The following is a 19437-nucleotide window of genomic DNA, read 5'->3' as shown; positions in this document are numbered from 1 at the left end:
TGATAAATTAAAGATGCACTAGAAATTTTAGATATGTAATTCAATAAATACAATACCTATAAAACATTATGAAAGTTATGAACTAATTTGAAAAGTGTAAAAAATTTCAAAATTGCCTTCTAATAAGATAAATCACTACAACTTCCTCCAACGGATGTTGGAAGAGATAGATCTACTAATAAACAGTTTTAAACTTCAATAATGATGATTAGATGTGTTGAAATAGATACACGATCCAACAAAATTTCAAATCTAACAAAATAAGAAAAATACAAAATTTTTCATAGGAATCCCCTAGGCGAAAGTGACTAGAAATTCTTAGAAGAAACATAAAACTCTAAGAAAACTTAGGAGAAAATGGCTTCCACCCTGGGAGGGAAGGTCTTTGAGAAGTGAATATATATAATATATATTTATATAGAGAGAGGGAGAGAGGGAGAGAGAGAGAGAGAAGTTGGAGTAGAGAGAGATAGAGAGGAAAAAGAAAGTATTCAATTAAAAGTTTAGTGCAAACCATCTAAATTCTATGTGATTTTGGGGGATGGTACAGTCTAATTACAAAAAAATAGTCAAAAGTAGGGATAATTTCACAAACCTCCCCTGAGGTTTTTAACAATTATAGATAGCTTCCCTTAGGTTTTAAAAATTACATATACCTCCCTATTTTTACTTTTTAGTAACAATATAGGTCCAACAACCTAAATTTTCTCTCAAAAATCCTAAATTGCCCTTTTATACAAAACTAAGAATCATTTTCTTCTACACTTTACACAAATCAATAAGTCTAATTACTAACAACCATCCAAACATAAGTTTTAAAATCAAATAACTGTCCAAAAGATTCTAAATTGCGGATATAATATCAATACTTGTCATGCAAAAAATAAAAAACACACACAAACCCCATTGACAACCAATTTTATACCTCAAATTAAATATTAGTGCTCAAATACTTTTTCAATACAGTTAATATGACCTAAAACCACCATTACAACGCTCTTATGGTTTTAAAAATATTAATATCTTAAAATTAGAGAATAAATTCTGCCTCCACAATAAAATCATAATAAAAAATTTCCTAATCCAATGAAAGAAATCCTTATGTAATTATTGACATTTTATAAAAGTTTTTTTTACGACAAATAAAATATAACAAATTTCACATCTTTAGTTCTTTTTCCTATTTCAACTATCAATTTCATTATTTATTTCTTTACCACTGTGAGTCTCTTCATTTGCTTTTACTTTGACACATAATCTACTCCCTCTGTTGATTTTGTAATTTCAATTTGTTAATATCAACAAAACTAAAAATAATAAAAATAGGTAATACTCCCTCTGTCCCGATAAATTTGTCGTACTTGGGGAGTTGTGATTTTTATCAACAGTGCACTGAATCTTGCAAATTTTGTTTCAATTTCCACCTTTGCCCTCTAACGTGTAATGCTAACAAAGAAAGTTATGTTGGGAATCTGTTGTTGTAAGACTTATCTATTTTAGTTAGCTCAAAAATGCATGACCAAAGATCACGTATCAATAACGCATGACACATTTGGGGGTGTCTTTCAAACACCAAATTGTGGTGCTTCCGTTTTACTTTGACTTTTGAGTTAAAGTTGTAGGACCCATATTTTAAGAGGGTAAATGTTGAAATTGGATGTAAACAAATTTTTTATTTTGAATATGTGACAATTACTTTGGGACAGATAAAAAAGGAAAGTATAACAACTTCAATGGAATGGACGAAGTTTTAATTATAAAAGAGAGAAGCAAAAATAGACAAGGGACAGAAAAATAAAAATTTTTTAGGTTTTGAAAATTTGTTGCCTTAAATTTAAAATTTTCTACCAAGTGGAGGGCATTTTAGGTATTTTACTATGTCAAGGGAGGTAAGTGTAATTTCTTAAACCTGAGGGGAGCCATGTGAAATTGTCAGAAACCTCAAGGGAGGTTTCTGAAATTATCCCTTAAAAGTATTTCGGCACGACCTCGAATTTCAGTAATATTTGTGGAAGTTTGGATGCTTGAAGGTTTCATTGCTTTGTTTGGCTTTGTTAAAAAGATTCATTGATAAATCATAAACTGAAGCAGGTTTACATTCCTAAACTTTCGTTGGGTGATGCAGTGAAAAATGATATGGATTCTTCGCCTGATCCTATAGGGAAACCGGTCTTGCAGCTGTCGCCCGCCTATTGTCAATTAGAATTTGGGTTAAGGTGATTGTTCGAATTGTTTGATTCAGTTGACTTCTCCTAATTCTGCATTGTTGCAGCAACAGCATGATGAGAGTGCTACTTTTGATCCAAATTTGGCTGATTCTAGTTTCGTGTTTGATTCTTTTATAGTTGGATCTACTACTATCCATCCTGATGTAATTCAGGATCGTTTTGATCCTCTTTTGCTGGCCTATGCTCAGGCCAAGTCTATTGATAATTAAGAGCATTCGTTGCAGCAAAATTCAGCTGCTGTGGGTTTTGGTGGAGTAATACATTTTTTTGGCTATGGGTAGAAATTTTTCTTTCAAGAAATCACTGGAATAAACCTTTGATTGCTCCATCAATGCCATATATGTTGCACGATAAGTTCATAACTAGCTAGCCACAAAGCAATCACTTCAGACATGCAATGAGATGAGAGAAGAGAGAAAAACAATTCCATATATGATTGTTTGCCACACGCCTGCGCCTCTAGCTGGTTAATTAACATAGATCAGCAGTGCGATAGACAAAATCCGAAATAACATTCAGTATAAAGTAGCGTGTGCTTCAGAAGTTAATGAGAGCCAGTTGTTGGACGCTGATGGGGTGACAATCGGAAGGTGGACCGGAATAGGCCCTCCGTGCGAGGATGGCATCAACGTCTTGAGTTGGATGGAATGCATCCCAAAACACGTATTGCTTTCGATCTGAGCATGGAGTCACAAATGGCAGACAAGTTATCTGCCCCTGATTCCTGCCTATCCCACAGCAACCTCTATCCCAAACGCTAAAACCTGCATGCGTGCGTGCATATATATTCCATATCATCAAATCTTATTTCATATGTTTATATATGAAACAAAATATTATATATATATATATATAGTTTGATGATTGTAAGTATATATTTTAAATTTACCGTATCTGGGAGGATTGTTAATGATGTCGCCAATGGCGGCGTAGGAATTTCCGTACACAAACATTGCACCGGGGTGGGTGCCGTTGTTCATAATGTCAACAAGCCTTCGGAGTCCTTCGTTGAAAGAACCAAGGATTTGGTTGACGTAGTCGACGCACCTGCCGGGAGCTGCTCGACCGGTCGCCAGCTGATTGGGGATGCATCCCAGGGGGCCAATGCCAGCCAGAAAAAACTTTCTGAGCCCGGCGCTGTAGAGGGCCACCAGCTGGCGGGCGTAGTGATTGAGGAGAAGGTTGGCGAACTGGGAAGGGGTGTAGTTGTAGCTGGAAGTGTAAAGGGATGGCATCAGATAGTTGTTGATGTAGTCATTGCTCCCAAGCACCATTACTGCTAAGGCTCTGGACAGGTATCGGGTGAGGTCTGGACCGGACATCATGTTTCTCAACTGACTCAAGTTGCTCTCGAAATTGATCACCTGTTGGCTCAGGGGATACCGATCTCCCTGCAGTTAAAATTAAATTAGTGCACCCAGAACCAGGAATACTTCAAATATGCATCCATATGCATGCATAATTCTTCAAAATAATTTCAATTCACACTGGTACTGCTTGCAGCTATATATATATATATATATATATAGCATTCCTTTCGTTACAACATTATATTATAAGCAGTAACTTACTACTATATATATATATATATATATATATATATGTTATGACATGATAGAGTGGTAACTACTCGTACGTAGTGGCGGCCGGATTCATCCAGGATACCGGCAGCTGCGGAAGCATAGTTAACTCCCCCAACAAGTCTTGCCCCTGACGTGCCTGGGTCTGCGAATGGCGGTGGAGCTACTGCCACACCCAATAGTTCTCCTGATCATCATCAACTTCAAAATTTTATTAGCTATATCAAGGTAGCGCCTAGCAATACAAAATATACGATAAGACCGCATCAGGAATTCATCACCCTTATTCAATTAATTCTCACAAATCAGTCTTAAATGACACACACACGCACATATATATATGCAAGTTACTCAGATATGAAGCTTAATATACCGGCCGGCAGAGGAGGTTACCTAGAACATCAGCAAAAGTTTTGCCATTAGAAAATCTTCCGTTGGGGCCTTTGTCGTAATCGCAGCCATAAGGGTAATAGTTGGATTTTGCTAGGGAGTTGATGAAATTGTTGTTGCCATTGTCAACCAATGAATCTCCAAACACAAACATGGCCGAAACCTGCGGCGGCGAAGCAGCTTTGACACCATTTGGATATTCAGCAATTAACAACACCAAACACGTTAGTTTGATCACGACAGACAACAACAGCATTCCCCTATCAGGTGCCACTACGTTAACCATTTCTTCCTGCTCACTTGTTTCTTTGTCGTGTGCCAATAATGCTAGTCAGTCTCTTGCTAGATCAGGAAACATGCATATAAAGAAAAAGTTGGCGATTCGAAGTCTATCCCCTGAAACGGCTTCCCATGTAGTATTATGTAAGCAAACTCATGAATTGTGGCTTCTGCAGGTGGCTTTTTCCTAGTTTTAGTATGCCCTTTGCAACGGCCAGTTTGTTTTGCTTTTTAATTGCCTCCCTCTTGTCGTTTGTTTCGATCGTAGAAGAAGCAATCATGTGAAAGCTTTTTAATTTTTCTCGTTTTTCTTTTCTCTTAACTAGTGCATGCTCATCCCACCAGTTCTTTAAGACGGATTTTTCTAAATGCACTAGCTAAAAGTACATACTTTGCCATCCATCATGCACATCCTCACATATACTACCCCTATTGCATTTGGAGACTTTCCCAATTTAATTTAATTTTCACCAAAAAAAAAAACCCAAAAGAAATTCCTAGAACCCCACTGCCATTGCCCTCGGATTGGTATGACAAATTCTTTTACTATTTATAACTTTTAAAACCCAAATTTATCACTTAAATTAGGAGGGTGGTAATTAATAAATAATCACTGTATTTAAGCGTACAATATTCATTCCCATAATAAAATTGTTTTTCCTCTTTTTATTCTAGCTAGAGAGTAAAGACAAATATTTGGTGTTGTTTTTTCCCAAACGATCACATTAAAAGTTATCTAATTAACCAACGTCATGATGAAGAATGTGCAATCAAAATACCATTTGTTTGTCATGAGATTTGTACTGTCTGAGATGCATCATGTTTGTGGCGACTATTTCCAGACATCGTATTGTTTATCCTAATAGATTTTAATAGCCTTTCACATGCTATATCCTATCCATCTAACATCATAATTTCCTAGGGATGGTGAGGAGTACAAAAAAATGCAAGATAGGGGCGAGAATGTGCTCTGGACACCCTCACTGTTAAAAATTTAGAAGATAAGAAACTCAACATAATACTTTCTTGCAGAGTGCGCTTTTGTCATTGCAGTACTCAGATTAATTTGCTTTGGACACCCTCACTCATAGAGGGAAACCGATCAAATCACATGCTTCGTTCCAAAATTTGGTCAACCCTCAAGAGAGCCAAATGTAATATTATGATTAACCATTATTTCTTTGTAAAATTTACATACATGCAGTTGCATGTTATGTCGTGAGCCTTTACCCGTCCACTGGTAAGGAGCATTGATCAACGGTTGCCTCGAGACAAGGCGACAAGATTAACTATAACAAAAGCCCGCAGCATTAAGAGAAGACAAAAATTATAATACTAGTTAAATTAAACGGTTAATGTTGATGTTCCCTACAATCACATCGTGCATGATAATTTTTTTTTCTCCTTTCGTATAAGTAGGTGTAGCTACTAGATTCATACATAACACGTAGGTACAAAAAGAAATTTCAAATATAGATAGAGATTGCGGTGAATCTAAATCTACCTGTCTGTATAAACAAAATTTTTAAGAAATAGTGTAGACAATAATGTTAACCTTAAATTAAAGCTTTGTGTAATGAAGAATGACCAGTCCACTCCTACTACTACTGTACGAATAGCATTTGCTGCTGCGGTTTGAGCAGCAAATGGTGTCCCTCTGAATCCACAAGTACCGGCGGAGGACCAAGAAACCATTCAGATTTGTAGACCAAAATTAAGAAACAATAGCATTCACGTAACACACACACATATGTCCACAGATACGATGGATAAAGATGAGCAGGGATATTTAAGTCGGTCTCTATGTGGACTTGGAAGAGACACTTGGATTACAGTGGCAAGGTTTGGTTCCATATATATATATATATATAATCAAAGCATTTTGCCCAAAGAAAGATCAACCTACGACTACGAGGGAGGACCTCTCTTTTGTTGTGGTTCACTAAAGTTTCCCAATTAATCATGGAGTAATTAACCAACATGTTATATATGCTACGCAAAGGCATTAATATGATGGCTTTTGGAAACAAAAAAAAAAAAATGGTGTTCGAGTTTAATTTGTTTGAAAGTGCTAAGCTTGTGCCCACAAGTCTCAAAACGAATGGAGAAAAGCATTGGAAAAGGGGAGTTGGTGGTGTAATTAAATCAACAGCAACGCATGCATTGATAAACCCAAGTAGTAATTTTTGCTGCTTCATCTGAGGTGCTGATGTCTTTTCTTAATTTCTTATATAAAAATCCAACAAGGAGCATCATTTACTCGTACAATAGTCAGTGTTGGAAAGATATGGTGATCACTTGGTGCTCTGCGTGCGAAGTATATATATATATATATGGAGAGGGGTTTGGCTGCCTTTTTGGTTGGGGGCTACAAACAAGAGTTTCGTGTGTACGTTTTGCCTGCACTCCGCACCCGTTTATCAATTTCCTTCAGATATATGAGACGAGACGCCGTCGCCTGTCTGTGTATTGAAACCTGAAATTAAGCATTTCGAAATGCAGTAGTTGAGGGACTTTGGTGGAGTTGACTTTGTGAACAGAATCAATTGGTCATCATGCTCGCCTTTTATGCTCCCTGGCTCTGGCTTCATCAATTACTTCACCGAATTTATAAGATATTAATTGTTATAACAGATGCAACGGAACAGAAGAACAAACAAGAATAGACAAAAACAACTTGGGGAAAATCAGATTTTATTAAGGTTGTAATCGGAATAGTTTACAACGAGACCCCGAACAACTCAGCGAAGGTCGAAAATCTAATTCAAGACATCTCAACATTAATAATAATAGGGATCCAGTATATATATATATATATATATATATTCCACAAGTTCTTTCTCAATGTCAAACCTTACCACTTACTCGTCTTCATTATGATGCTTGCTTTTCTTCAGTGCTAGCTAGTTAAAAAAGGTAGTCTGCATATATTTATCGTCGTGGTCGACTGACTCAGACACTTGAGTCCTTACCCTGTATATACATACCGTATCATGGCGAAGAATATACGTACGTACAGCCCGGCCGGGTTAGGTAAGGTTATACCACAAAGCTTCTGTTTCTAAAGAGAACTTCATAAGCATGTACTCCTACGTACCACTCCCTATCTAAGAACCATTGCCAAAAGCAGAAAGAGCTCGAGTTTCAATTGTTTTAACACTTTTTACGTGATCCTGTGTATTTCAATTCTAGGCTTTAATTGGGGCTCCGATACCTGTCCAAGCTAGCTATTGGAACCAAACCTTTCTAAAGTAATATCATAAGTTATTCATGCATTCCCTGCTTATTTGCTACGATCGGTTTCCGAGAGTCTTTTTTTTTTTTTTGGGTGTTTCCGAAGGTTATATTGTCGGTAAACAAAATCAGGAATGCTTACACCTGATCGTGGGAACTTTGGCCGTAGTTCTTGTACCCCAAAAAAGCTAATACCTGTTATCCCCTCTTCAGATTAAGAACTTTTTATTCTTTTTATGTCTTTTAAAGTTCTGAACAAGAAGAAAAACTTATGAAATGTCTTCCTGATTTGTATTGTTCATCAGTTCTTTTTTTTTTTTCCTTTTCCTGTGACAAGAAATCGTATAAGATTTGGGTACCTTTCTTTGGATGTTTTACACATCGAGACTTGCCGGTAGATTAATTATGCATCGAATCTTGTGTATGAAATTTATCTTTCCACTATGAATCGATGGATCAAGCAAGGCCAACAAATCTTCAATGGCTTTGGGCACAGTAGCTGTCTCACTAAAGGCAGACACCAAACAAACAGATTTAATCAGCTCTTGTGCTCATCACTTAAAAAGTATTTCTTAATCCTAATCGGCGGAGGTTACCATTAATTTCAAACGCACGAACGATTTAAAGTTTGAGTTGGCCATAAAAGTGCTGAATATGGGCGTCATGTGCCTTGTCGGGTGTAAGATACAGGACGTTGCATTATCGAATTGCTTTTATCTTCAAGTGACGCACCTCGCTGCATATTGTTTCAGGAAAGGCCAAAAAGGGCTAATAAAAAATATCGAAGACAAGAAATTTGGTACGATGTTAAGACACAAATAAATATTCTTAATATCAATAAATATGGACAATGTTTTTTGGATGAATTATTTGATTCATGTTGCTAGAAAGTGTGAGTCTTGATAGATAGGGGAGGAATGAATTGGATGGTACGAAAAGAGAGTGTAAGTGAGACGTCTTGGATTCAAGATCTCTCACTTACACTTTCAAAAAAAAATCTTGATAGATACTGTTGTCAATATAACCTCATTTTTGGTACATCAAAATGCCCAAAATGAAAAGATCTTTTCATCCAAGATGCCTTTACACTCAAAATAATCTAATTTTTTAAAATTATTTTAGGATGTGTTTGATAAAATTGAAGTATAAAATCTGAAATTTAAAATCCAAATATATTAAGTTACTAAATTCTTAAGTACTGAAAACGTGTTCTACATTAACTGATAAAGTGAACAGCTTATCACTTAGGATCTGTTTGACAAGGTGAAAAGTTACTAAAGTTGAATCTTTTCAAAGATGTAGGAGTTTTGGTTCTTTGATAAACGAAACTTATCTACTAAAATTTTAAATGGTTTTGAACTTGTGTGTATTTTTTCAGCAGAAAGAATTTACTTCAACTATTTTATTTTATTTATCAAATCTATACTTATTTGTTAACCATGTTTAGAATCTTTCTCCAATTAAATGAGCCGGTGCTTTTAGCCTAGTGGCTTTTCCACTACTTCTTTCTTTCTTTCTCCCTTTTTTTTTTTCTCTATCTAATGACTTTCAACTTGTTCTTGATTTCTCTCACACATTTTTATTCTTTTAACTAGTTAGTTTACTCCTTAATGTTGCTTCTATTTTTTTCCTCCCTCTCACTTTTTTTTTATCACCTGCTACTTACCCGATATTCTCAAATTATTTTTTTTCTCCTCTTTAGTAAGAGTACTAATATTGCTTACTTGTTGCTTTTTTATGTTTCTTTTTTTTTTTTGTTTATTGTCTTTAGTATATTATGCTATATAGGTCTATCAATATGCAATGCAGGTATGATATCAGAATATTCTATCAGGAAAGATTCAAAAGTATTCGGGCTATTCATAGAATTATACTTGATTGAAGCATGTTCCAATAATTATAGTGGAAGTTGCTTGAAAAAAGAATGTTGGGAACTAATTAGATCAACTTTGAAAGATGAATATAAGGATTACTTTATGCAAAGACAATTGAAGAATGAATGGGATCATTTGAAACAAAAATACATATTTTGGATAAAACTCATTGGTAATAAGATACAAGAAATATTACAAATAACCAATTTTGACTTTCTTAGGTCAAGTTTAGATGTTAGATGAATTATTGGATTGTAATGTTTCTTTTAATGTTTTCCATGATACATTTCATCTTTTATATTTATTTGATTTAAAAATAATTTTTCTCTTTTTCATACCTAACAATTTCAAGCTAATTACATCACATGTTCGTTTTTTTTCTTTGAATGAAAAGATAGCAAAGCAAAATTGTACAATTTAGCTTATTAAGCATTATATTTTAGATATTTATCAAACACTATAGATAGATTCAGTATTAACGTTCAGACATTATATATTTATTTTTAGTGCTTAAAATTTAGCAAATTAATTGTTTCCATGTTTAGAATTTAGAACTCAGAATTTAGGTTTAGTTTTATCAAATGGGACTTTATTGTTTTGAGTAAGTTCTGACTAAACAATTTAGAGCCACTTAATTAATTAAGACATTCTATTTTTTGTTATCAAACATGTTTGAATGTATTAAGGTTTGAACGTACTATGTTTAAGTGCTAAATTGAATTATTAATGGAAGCCTTAGTGTCTAGTAACTCCAAATGGAATGTTCATTAATCTGTTTTTAATGTTTAGTGTAATAATTTTTAGATGTCAAAATGGAATGAAATCTATACAAATTTGACTTAATTACCCTAAAATATATCTAAGATATTGCATCTTTTACATTTTGTTTTATATATATATTTGTGCTTTGTTAGTTATTTAACTTATATAGGAAATTTTGACTTTCTTTGTTTTAAATTTAACAACAAATTATGTATTTATTGAAATAATTCAATTATTCTATTTTATTAATTTTGAAATGTGAATCTTTATTTTAACCTTTTGTTCTCATCGATCGGTAGTAAAATCACTAGTTTATAAAACAAAACTAAATGACATGAAATCAAGCATTCATATTCTCTCTTTGTTACATTTTGATTGTCTATATCAAGTGTAAAAAGAAAAGAATCGTTGTACATTCGCATAAAATTTAGAAAAATAATATCATAAAATAAATAAAAATCATTCGTTATAATAGATTATGGTCAATTATGGATAAAACTAACAAATAACCTATTATATGATAATAGAATAAGCAGAAATATATGAGATTAGAGTTAACTTTAGAATAAAGATGTAAAGAGATTTCTTTAGAATTTTATGACAAATGAGGCTTTCAAAAAAGTAAAAAATTAAATAAAAATGAGCTTTATAAGGAGAAAGGGCTTTCAAACTTAAAAAGGTCTAAACCAAATATGAAATGGAACGGAGAAAGTCTTGGATACCAAACAAGGGCTTGTATATTCACATGTGGAGGATAATTAGGGACGTTGGCCTCTCTAGATCCTCCACTCCAAATTGGCGATTTTTGATGGCTGGTAAAGCGAGGTTCACGGAGCCACACCGGACACCACCCTCTATTTTCGCCACTATATCTGCTTGACCTAACACGCCGCCCGCCCAATACATATATATATATATATATATATATTTGGTATATATATATATATATATATATATGCACACACATATACTCAATTTGTATCAATTAAGTGTGGGAAGGGAAGAAGCCCCTTTTGCGATTTCAGGCCTCCTCATTTTTTATGTAACTGCATTGTTGGATACTTATAATGTCTCTTTTTTCTTGTTTTGTTTTCCGCCCTTCTTTCTTGGTTTCAAGTACACAAGTGCTGTCGGACGGGATTATGCATATATTTTTGAGGCAGCCTAAGATTATGAATTCTTCACCCAATTACCATTACATTATTAGCTGGTCTTGTGAGTGCTACGTAAAATGAGATTACCTTCCATACGACCCTTGATAGACTTTTGTGCTCAATAAAAAGGCAGAGTTTAGAACTTAAATATAGAAAGTGAGAGGAGGAGGGATTCAAATGCATATACTCATGAATCGCGATATAATAATTAACCAGCAATTTATTGAAATGCTTACCACTCAAAGCCGGCAATGAATTACATGCAATAAATTTACTCTCCAATACTGATTCACATGAGGGAAATGGTGTTTAAGAAAGTTGTAACATCATATTCTGCGTCTAATCTCTTTGATTAGACATCACAAACTAAACTGCAGGATCATATATCTTTGAAAAAACAAAAAGAGAAATCAAGTTTCTATTGAAATTTACGAGCCGTATATTAATCATTGAACTATTGACGTTTCAAAATCATGAAACTGATTGAATATTTTCCCATGCTATTTTTAATCTATCCTACATAAAGCTAAGCTATTAAACTTAAAACTTGAAGAATGTGGCAAGAAAGAACTGATCAGGACGAAAGTTGCATGGTCCAAGGCTAACTCCAACGCCAAAAACACAGATATACGATTAAATAGATTGAAACTGAGTGAAAACTAAATTTCCTATTCGTTTTGCGTACCTTGAAAACAAGAAAACATTTGACTCTCCTACAATCAAACACAATCTCCACATTACGAAAGTTTGGGATAAAAATAAATAAAAACTGTACTCTTTGCTAAAGCTAAACCACTTACCATTATGGCCGTGACCAAGAGAGGGAAAAAAATCATGAAGATCGAAGATTTTGTTGGCCACTTTGGGTGAGGGAATCAAGTAATTTCAAAACTTCTAAATCCCATTATGTAATCCAAAAATATCCTAGATGCCACATGAATCATGAACGGGCAATATAATAGGGTTTGATCCTTTTGGTCAACGAATATGGGGCACCGAGCCACTTCTCCTTATACTCCTCTGAGTGAGTGACGACCCATACAGAAGTAGCAGCCACAAATCCAAAATCATACGTCTGAGATCAAATTGTGCATTATTTATTTGCATGATATATATATATATACATACATCAGCTATGCATATATATATATATATATAACTGTATGGTATGGATTGATAATTATGATGAAAAATCTTACTAGCAAGCATAGAGTACTATGTATGGGTGGTCGACATTTTAAGTTTGCGGTGAGGAGACAAAAGTAATCAATAACTTACTGTGTATTAGTAGTATTCAACAAAATTGTTTGCGCGCAGTCAAAGTGTGGAAGTAGAAGAATAATACGTACTAATTAATAATAAAAAGAAAAGTTGCTTTCATTTGCTGGCAATTGGAAACTGCAGGGCTCGTTCACTTTCCACCCTAGGCGGAATACTAGCAGTCGATCGTCACTCACCATTTCACCAAGAAAGACAACAATAATAGAGATGGAGGGAGGGAGGCACAAGGAAGAACAAAATGTTCTTCATGGATATATAGCTTGGGACTATTAATAGCAGGTTAGCAAGTCTCTGACTAGCTTAGAGGGCTTACAAACTATATTAATATTATCCCCAACACAAAGTTTACTTAATCAATGAAAAGATCACTAGTGATCGTATGTACTCCTTTATTATCATTATTATTGGTTTCCTACATAGATATAATAATAAGGACGCCTGGCTAAAAGGAAAGAAATTATTGTCAAGGTTCATTGTTCTGCTGATGATGCCATGCATGCTAGCTAGCTAGCTAGCTATTCGCTTAATTATATATATTCCATGGCTTGGTGCGGTGTGTATATATATATATGTGTGCGCGCGCGTATAAAATGGTGGATGGAGTTGGTGACGGCCCGCCGGTCGACGCGCAATTGCCACAAAACATTAACCAAATTGGTAATTAATTAGGAAGCAGCAGTAGTAATAGTAGTAAATCATCACGAGTAAAGTAGTAGTAGTAATTAATTAGGAGGAAACTGTTGGTTGAAATTAAAAGTTGGTTTGTGATTCATCCATCCATTTAATCATGCATGCTCCATTAATACAAATTATCATCACAAATGGCTTTTGCCTCCCGGCCCGCCCCTCACCAATCGCGATGCCGAGAGAGGACGTACAAAAACCACAACCGAGTACGTACCCGTATGAGTATGAGGCGCCGCCGGGTGGATATTATTGATAAATGTATATATCTTCTGCATGCTTCTAACATTATTGTTGTATTTTGGGGTGGAAATTTTACTTTTGTCAGAAAAGAATATCCATTTCTTGTGGTGGTAAGTAACCTGTACGTAGACCGTAGAACACTTTTAATGCTAGGCTGCTAGCCGCACGAAATTCCCGATCGATTACACATGCGGGTAACACCAAGACTATTCCCTCTATCCCACATCGATTGAGAGTGGTGTGTGTACTATTTAAGGTCCTCAGTGTGGCATGAAAGTCAGCATGCCTTTTGGATTGAGATGTGGGTTTCCCTTAGGTAGTGTGTGCTTGTGTTTATTCCCGGTTGTTGAGGTGGATATGAAAAAATAAAGAGTGGTAAAAGCCGTTGGTGAGCCTTTGGTAAAAGCTGGTTGTTGAGGGGGGGGAGGGATTACATATGCGGGTTGGGTCGGGTCGAATGATGGACCATCCTGACTGAATGAGTCCTTCCCTTTCCTTAATAATTTTTTTTTTTTTTTATCGATACGATAGATTATCCTATACTAAACGGAGGGAAAGACCTGAAGAGATTCAAAAATAATTCAGAGGAAACTGAATCACTATCGAATTAGACCGATGTACAACACATCTACCTGAATTTTCTAAGCAGAGTCACTTTAACTTGACGAATTGGCTCTCTTCCCTTCGTATCATCTTTTTTTTTTGTCAAAGTCAGCAGACTTTTGGACGCTTTTTTACTAACCTGAACCTCGTGAGAACCCACAAAAGCCGGCAACTTTTGAGGGTCTCACAGGAGGCTAATGTACTAACCACCCAAACCCCCCAACCCCGACGTGGGATATCAACCTCCATAAGGGAGCCAGTTAAACCTAAAGAGGATCCATACTTCTTCAGGACGAGACTGATGTCTTTTTTTATCAAAGTCAACAGACTTTTAAACACTTTTTTATTAACCTGAACCCCGTGAGAACCCACAAAAGCCGGCAACTTTTGAGAGCCTCACAGGAGACTAATATACTAACCACCCAAACCCCCCACCCCGATCTGGGATATCAACCTCCACAAGAGCCTTCCCTTCGTATCATCGTATGGCGCTGAATTGAAAACTTGGTGCCTCGTGGGGCCACGCCACAATTGCACAAAAGTCAACTGCAGTGCGTTACTCACTCACTGCAAAGCTGGGATTGGGGAGCAAAGCAAAATGATACTGCTACTAACCCTGAAAAGTAAAATAATACTAATAATAATAATAATGAGATGAATGTGAGGATCGATCATTATTCATTACTGCAATGACCAAGTGCTGCTGTGGAAGCAAAAAAACAAAAAAAAAAATTATAAATGCAATTTGTCTCTGAGTAACTTTAAGGACAAAAAGAATGCTTTTTTTTTTAAAAAAACAAATTAAGTGATCAAACACTACAAATAAAAGCTAATTTTGCTTCTTTTTACGCACCACTCTATTAATACTCCACTACAAGTAAGTATTCATTTCTCACGTAGGAGTGTATGCCTAGAGTTTTGTATCTTAATTTTTTTTTTTTTTTTTTGGTAACAGTCAAAGATCCTTGATTCTTCTAGCAGCATCGATTGAAATTGAAACAGAGCATGAGAGACTAATTTTCTCTTCGCCCCTTACTATGCATGTGTATATATATACACGACCTGGACTCACTCAACGAAGGGGAAGGAATTAATAAGAAATTACTAGCTTATAAGGCCGCGCAGGAAATTCAGAGGGTCGATGGCGGGTAACAAGGTGGAGACAGCTGCGGGAGAGAATTTCAAAGAAGAAGCTGGTGTGTCCCATGATCGACGACATGAGTCGCCATGTAGTTTTGAGGAGATTTTAGTTGATTGGAGAGGCAGACCTACTTGCCAACCTAACCAACATGGCGGAATGACTGCTGCTGCTTTTGTACTAGGTCTTTCTACTCCTCCACTCTTCTCACTCATCATCTCAACTCATCACTTTTACTTGCAACATCTTCTCCTCACCCTATCATCTTAGTATGTTCAAGCATCATCATCATCATCCATGCATAACTTATGTTAAACGCTTCTTCCGGCCGGTTACTAATCTTCCAGTCTTTTTTCGACCGTAATCTTCAGCTGCTTGCTAATTTATACATACTCCAGCATATCATCGTCATCGTATGCTGGTTGGACCGGTTGCTAGGATGGAAGCTAGTACTACGTACATGTATCTATGTGAAGCATTAGCAACGATGCCTTTTCTAATCAATAGTGCTTTCTCATTTTGCACCTGTCCCCAACCTTTAGCATTCTGCAGCTCTTGACACGTTTCCTTTCACATTTTTGTCGTCGAATCATTCTGCAGGCCTTCAAGCTTTCGAAATGATGGCAATTGCTGCTGTTGGGAACAATCTGATTACCTATGTATTCAACGAGATGCACTTCCCTCTGTCCAAGTCGGCTAACATCGTAACAAACTTCGTAGGAACTGTTTTCCTGTTGTCCCTTTTCGGAGGATACCTGTCTGATTCTTATCTTGGGAGTTTTAGGACCATGTTAATTTTCGGCGTCGTAGAGCTTTCTGTAAGTTCCCCGGCCAATATCAACGTATCCAAAAAAAAAAAAAAATTATATATCGTACACACATATGCATATCTTGGGGGCCTGATAAGGGCATGCATGATTTTCCGTTGCTACTTGTATTATGTGCTGGTTTTGAATTTGATTTGTTTTGGTGCAGGGGTTCATCTTATTAGCCGTCCAAGCCCATCTACCGCAACTGCGTCCACCCAAATGTGACATGATGGCATCCACTGCTGGAGGCCATCACTGTTTGGGAGCAAAAGGCTTCGAGACCTGGATATTCTTCTTGGCTCTCCACCTGGTAGCCTTAGGAAGCGGTTGTCTAAAGCCAAACATCATATCCCATGGAGCTGACCAGTTCAGCAAGAACGATTCCAAGCAATTCAGGAGGCTGTCGACTTATTTCAACTGTGCATATTTCGCCTTTTGCTCCGGGGAGCTTGTTGCCCTGACAGTTCTAGTTTGGGTTCAGACGCATTCAGGGATGGATGTAGGCTTTGGAGTTTCTGCAGCTGTTATGGCCGTGGGATTGCTTTGCTTGATTTCTGGGTCTGCTTTTTACGTGAACAAGCCACCCCGTGGAAGCATTTTCACTTCTATTGCCCAGGTAATTTAATTGATCCTCGTCTAGTAATTACGTCCTTGGTTCTATTTAATGCAGGAGTAGTTTCTTTGGCAGCTTCCATTTTTCTGGCCTGTTACTTATCAGTTTCGTTGAGCACATTAGATTTGTATTTTCGAGATCATTTTTTTTTTGATGCAGTTTAACATTGATCCAACACGAAAGTACGGGGTACCGTTGGTTTTTCAGTTTTTCATCAGCATACCTCATATGACCTATAAAATCTTCTTACGTCACCACGCCTTGATTTCTGGTGCTGGTGTTTCATGAATGGATAGATTCTCAGGCTTGTCTCTAGATTGTAGTCAATCTTGTGACAAGATGGTTATGACTAGTTAGGGCCGGAAATTTATACAAGGAAAGAATTACAACTTATATAATGGTCACTTTCGACAGCGGTTTCGATGGATCTGTACTCATGGTGCTCTCTCTCTCTCATGTTCTTTAAGGTTCTTGTTGCTGCAATCACAAAGAGAAAACAAATTTGCCCTTCCCAGTTAGAGATGTCCCATGGAAGCCAAGACACAGGGCCCCAAGGCTTTTCTAGCCCGTCAGCAAGCGCCATCGGTCTCCGGCATACAGAAAAGCTCAGGTATAATATAATGTTTAATTGATCAAATGCAATGTTCTGCCCGAAAGAAAAAAGATAAAACAAAGTTGGAAAATCAGTCTGATTAGTGCTAATGAATTAGTTTATGCTTTAAGGGCTCTTAGTGGTTAATATAATATAATCCATGTACAGTTCTGAATAAAAAAGTGAATAGAGTATTGTGTCACTCTCCCTGCTTGGTTATTCTGAACAATGAATAGATTTGCAACCAATCTGCTGAAAATGTTGAACACAGAGTTAGCCAGTGTAATTCGACTTTATGAAGGTATCTTCGCACATATTGTTCTAGTCGTTAGTGCACTCGAAGTTACAGATTCTTGAGCGAGCTTTCTTTTAACATAAAATAAAGTGATTTGGACTAAATAAGCATGGCTGTTTGTTGAAAATGGCTGCATCAGGAATATACAGAATAGAACTGGGACGAGTGAAAGTCGATGGAGATTATGCAGTGCTTCACAAGCGGAGCAAGTGAAGATACTTATCTCTGTTGTCCCCATATTTGCGTGCACGATCATCTTTAACACCATATTAGCTCAGCTCCAAACATTCTCCGTCCAACAAGGAACTACAATGAATACGCGCATCGCCAAGAATTTCAGGATCCCTCCAGCATCTCTTCAGTCTATTCCTTATATCATGCTCATATTTGTGGTTCCCCTCTATGAGACTGCATTCGTCCCGATAGCCCGAAAAGTTACAGGAAAGGAATCAGGAATATCCCCTCTGCAAAGGGTTGGCATCGGCCTCTTTATTGCATCTTTCTCAATGGTTTCAGCTGCAATAATTGAGAACAAAAGAAGAAACTTTGCCTTAGAATTCAACAAAAGCCTCTCAATTTTCTGGATAGCTCCGCAGTTCCTGATATTTGGGCTGTCAGAGATGTTCACTGCTGTGGGGCTGGTTGAGTTCTTCTACAAACAGTCTTTGGAAGGGATGCAATCCTTTCTTACCGCAATGACTTACTGTTCATATTCATTTGGGTTCTATTTGAGTTCCCTCTTAGTTTCGTCAGTAAACAAAATTACCTCGTCTGGTCCTTCGGGAGGGGGCTGGCTCAGTGATAATGACCTCAACAAAGATAGACTAGACCTGTTTTATTGGCTCCTAGCTGCTCTTAGCCTCGTCAACTTCTTCAACTATCTTTTCTGGTCAAATTGGTATTCATATAGTCCATCTTTACCCCCAACTGCGGCTCCTCCACTGCAGGAGAATCAGAGACGGGACGATGTTGATGACAAGAACAACGACGGCCGGCACCGTACATTCGTATGACTTCACTTCCATTTTGGTTTTGACCCTCCTGTACCTAATTAAGCTATACTAGCTAGTAGAAGAAGTTACTTTGGTAGAATAATAATAAGAATAATAATAATTTCATTTCCTCCAACTTTGAGCAATGCGAGCAACAAAAAGTTCGGTGGTAAACTAATACTAGTACTGCTATCATATTGTTTCCATTTGGAATTTCATTAATCCTGTAAAGTTGTGCCCCAAAAGATCAAAGAAGAGATTGGATCCAATCCAGGATCTGTAGTAGGTTATAGGCCTAAAAGTGAAGTGTCAATAAAGCTAAAGATCATTCAATGTACCTTCTAGACAGACTTGAAATGTTGGGCATGATTCTGGGACCTAGCCTCCTCCTCAATTTTCCTTTTTGGGTGGAAAGAAGAAACTAAGTGGTGGGGCTCTCGATTGTTTATCTTTTTTTATTAAGAGTAACCTTCAATTGTTCCCTTCTTCTTCTTTTTTCCCCCCTACTTAGCCTTGAACAAATTTTGAAACGCCCACTAGACTTAGAAATGGAACATGAATGGGCCAGATAATGCGAAAATGTCCCCTTAATCTTGTTCAGTCACTAGCTTTTTCTTATCTTTAACAGTGAAACATGTCTTAAACATGTTTTTGGTTGGGTGAGATGGTTGCCATTGCTTATGCCG

General features: G+C 36.6%; 2 protein-coding genes across 3 annotated transcripts; one reads left to right on the top strand and one right to left on the bottom strand.

Annotated features, from left to right (window-relative positions):
- Positions 1–2658: 2658 nt before the first annotated feature.
- LOC113750125 (GDSL esterase/lipase At1g71250) lies at positions 2659–4502 on the bottom strand. Of its 2 annotated transcripts, none has more exons than XM_027294066.1 (4): positions 4202–4502; positions 3859–3995; positions 3118–3619; positions 2659–2992 (listed from the first exon to the last, which is right to left on the bottom strand). In XM_027294066.1, the coding sequence occupies exons 1-4, from the start codon at positions 4482–4484 to the stop codon at positions 2766–2768; spliced, it is 1149 nt and encodes a 382-aa protein (XP_027149867.1). In that variant the 5' UTR covers positions 4485–4502; the 3' UTR covers positions 2659–2765. The 2 variants fall into 2 exon arrangements, with proteins under 2 accessions (XP_027149867.1, XP_027149868.1); XM_027294067.1 differs by having other exon boundaries at positions 3865–3995.
- A 10951-nt stretch (positions 4503–15453) lies between these two features.
- Positions 15454–18833, top strand: LOC113750720 (protein NRT1/ PTR FAMILY 4.4-like). Its single transcript, XM_027294666.1, has 5 exons — positions 15454–15634; positions 16051–16268; positions 16426–16875; positions 17340–17482; positions 17899–18833. The coding sequence occupies exons 1-5, from the start codon at positions 15454–15456 to the stop codon at positions 18770–18772; spliced, it is 1866 nt and encodes a 621-aa protein (XP_027150467.1). The 3' UTR covers positions 18773–18833.
- Positions 18834–19437: the final 604 nt, after the last annotated feature.

The sequence above is a fragment of the Coffea eugenioides genome, chromosome 10, assembly GCF_003713205.1.
Source record: "Coffea eugenioides isolate CCC68of chromosome 10, Ceug_1.0, whole genome shotgun sequence".
NCBI lineage: Eukaryota > Viridiplantae > Streptophyta > Magnoliopsida > Gentianales > Rubiaceae > Coffea > Coffea eugenioides.
This window is presented reverse-complemented; position numbering and strand designations above follow the sequence as displayed.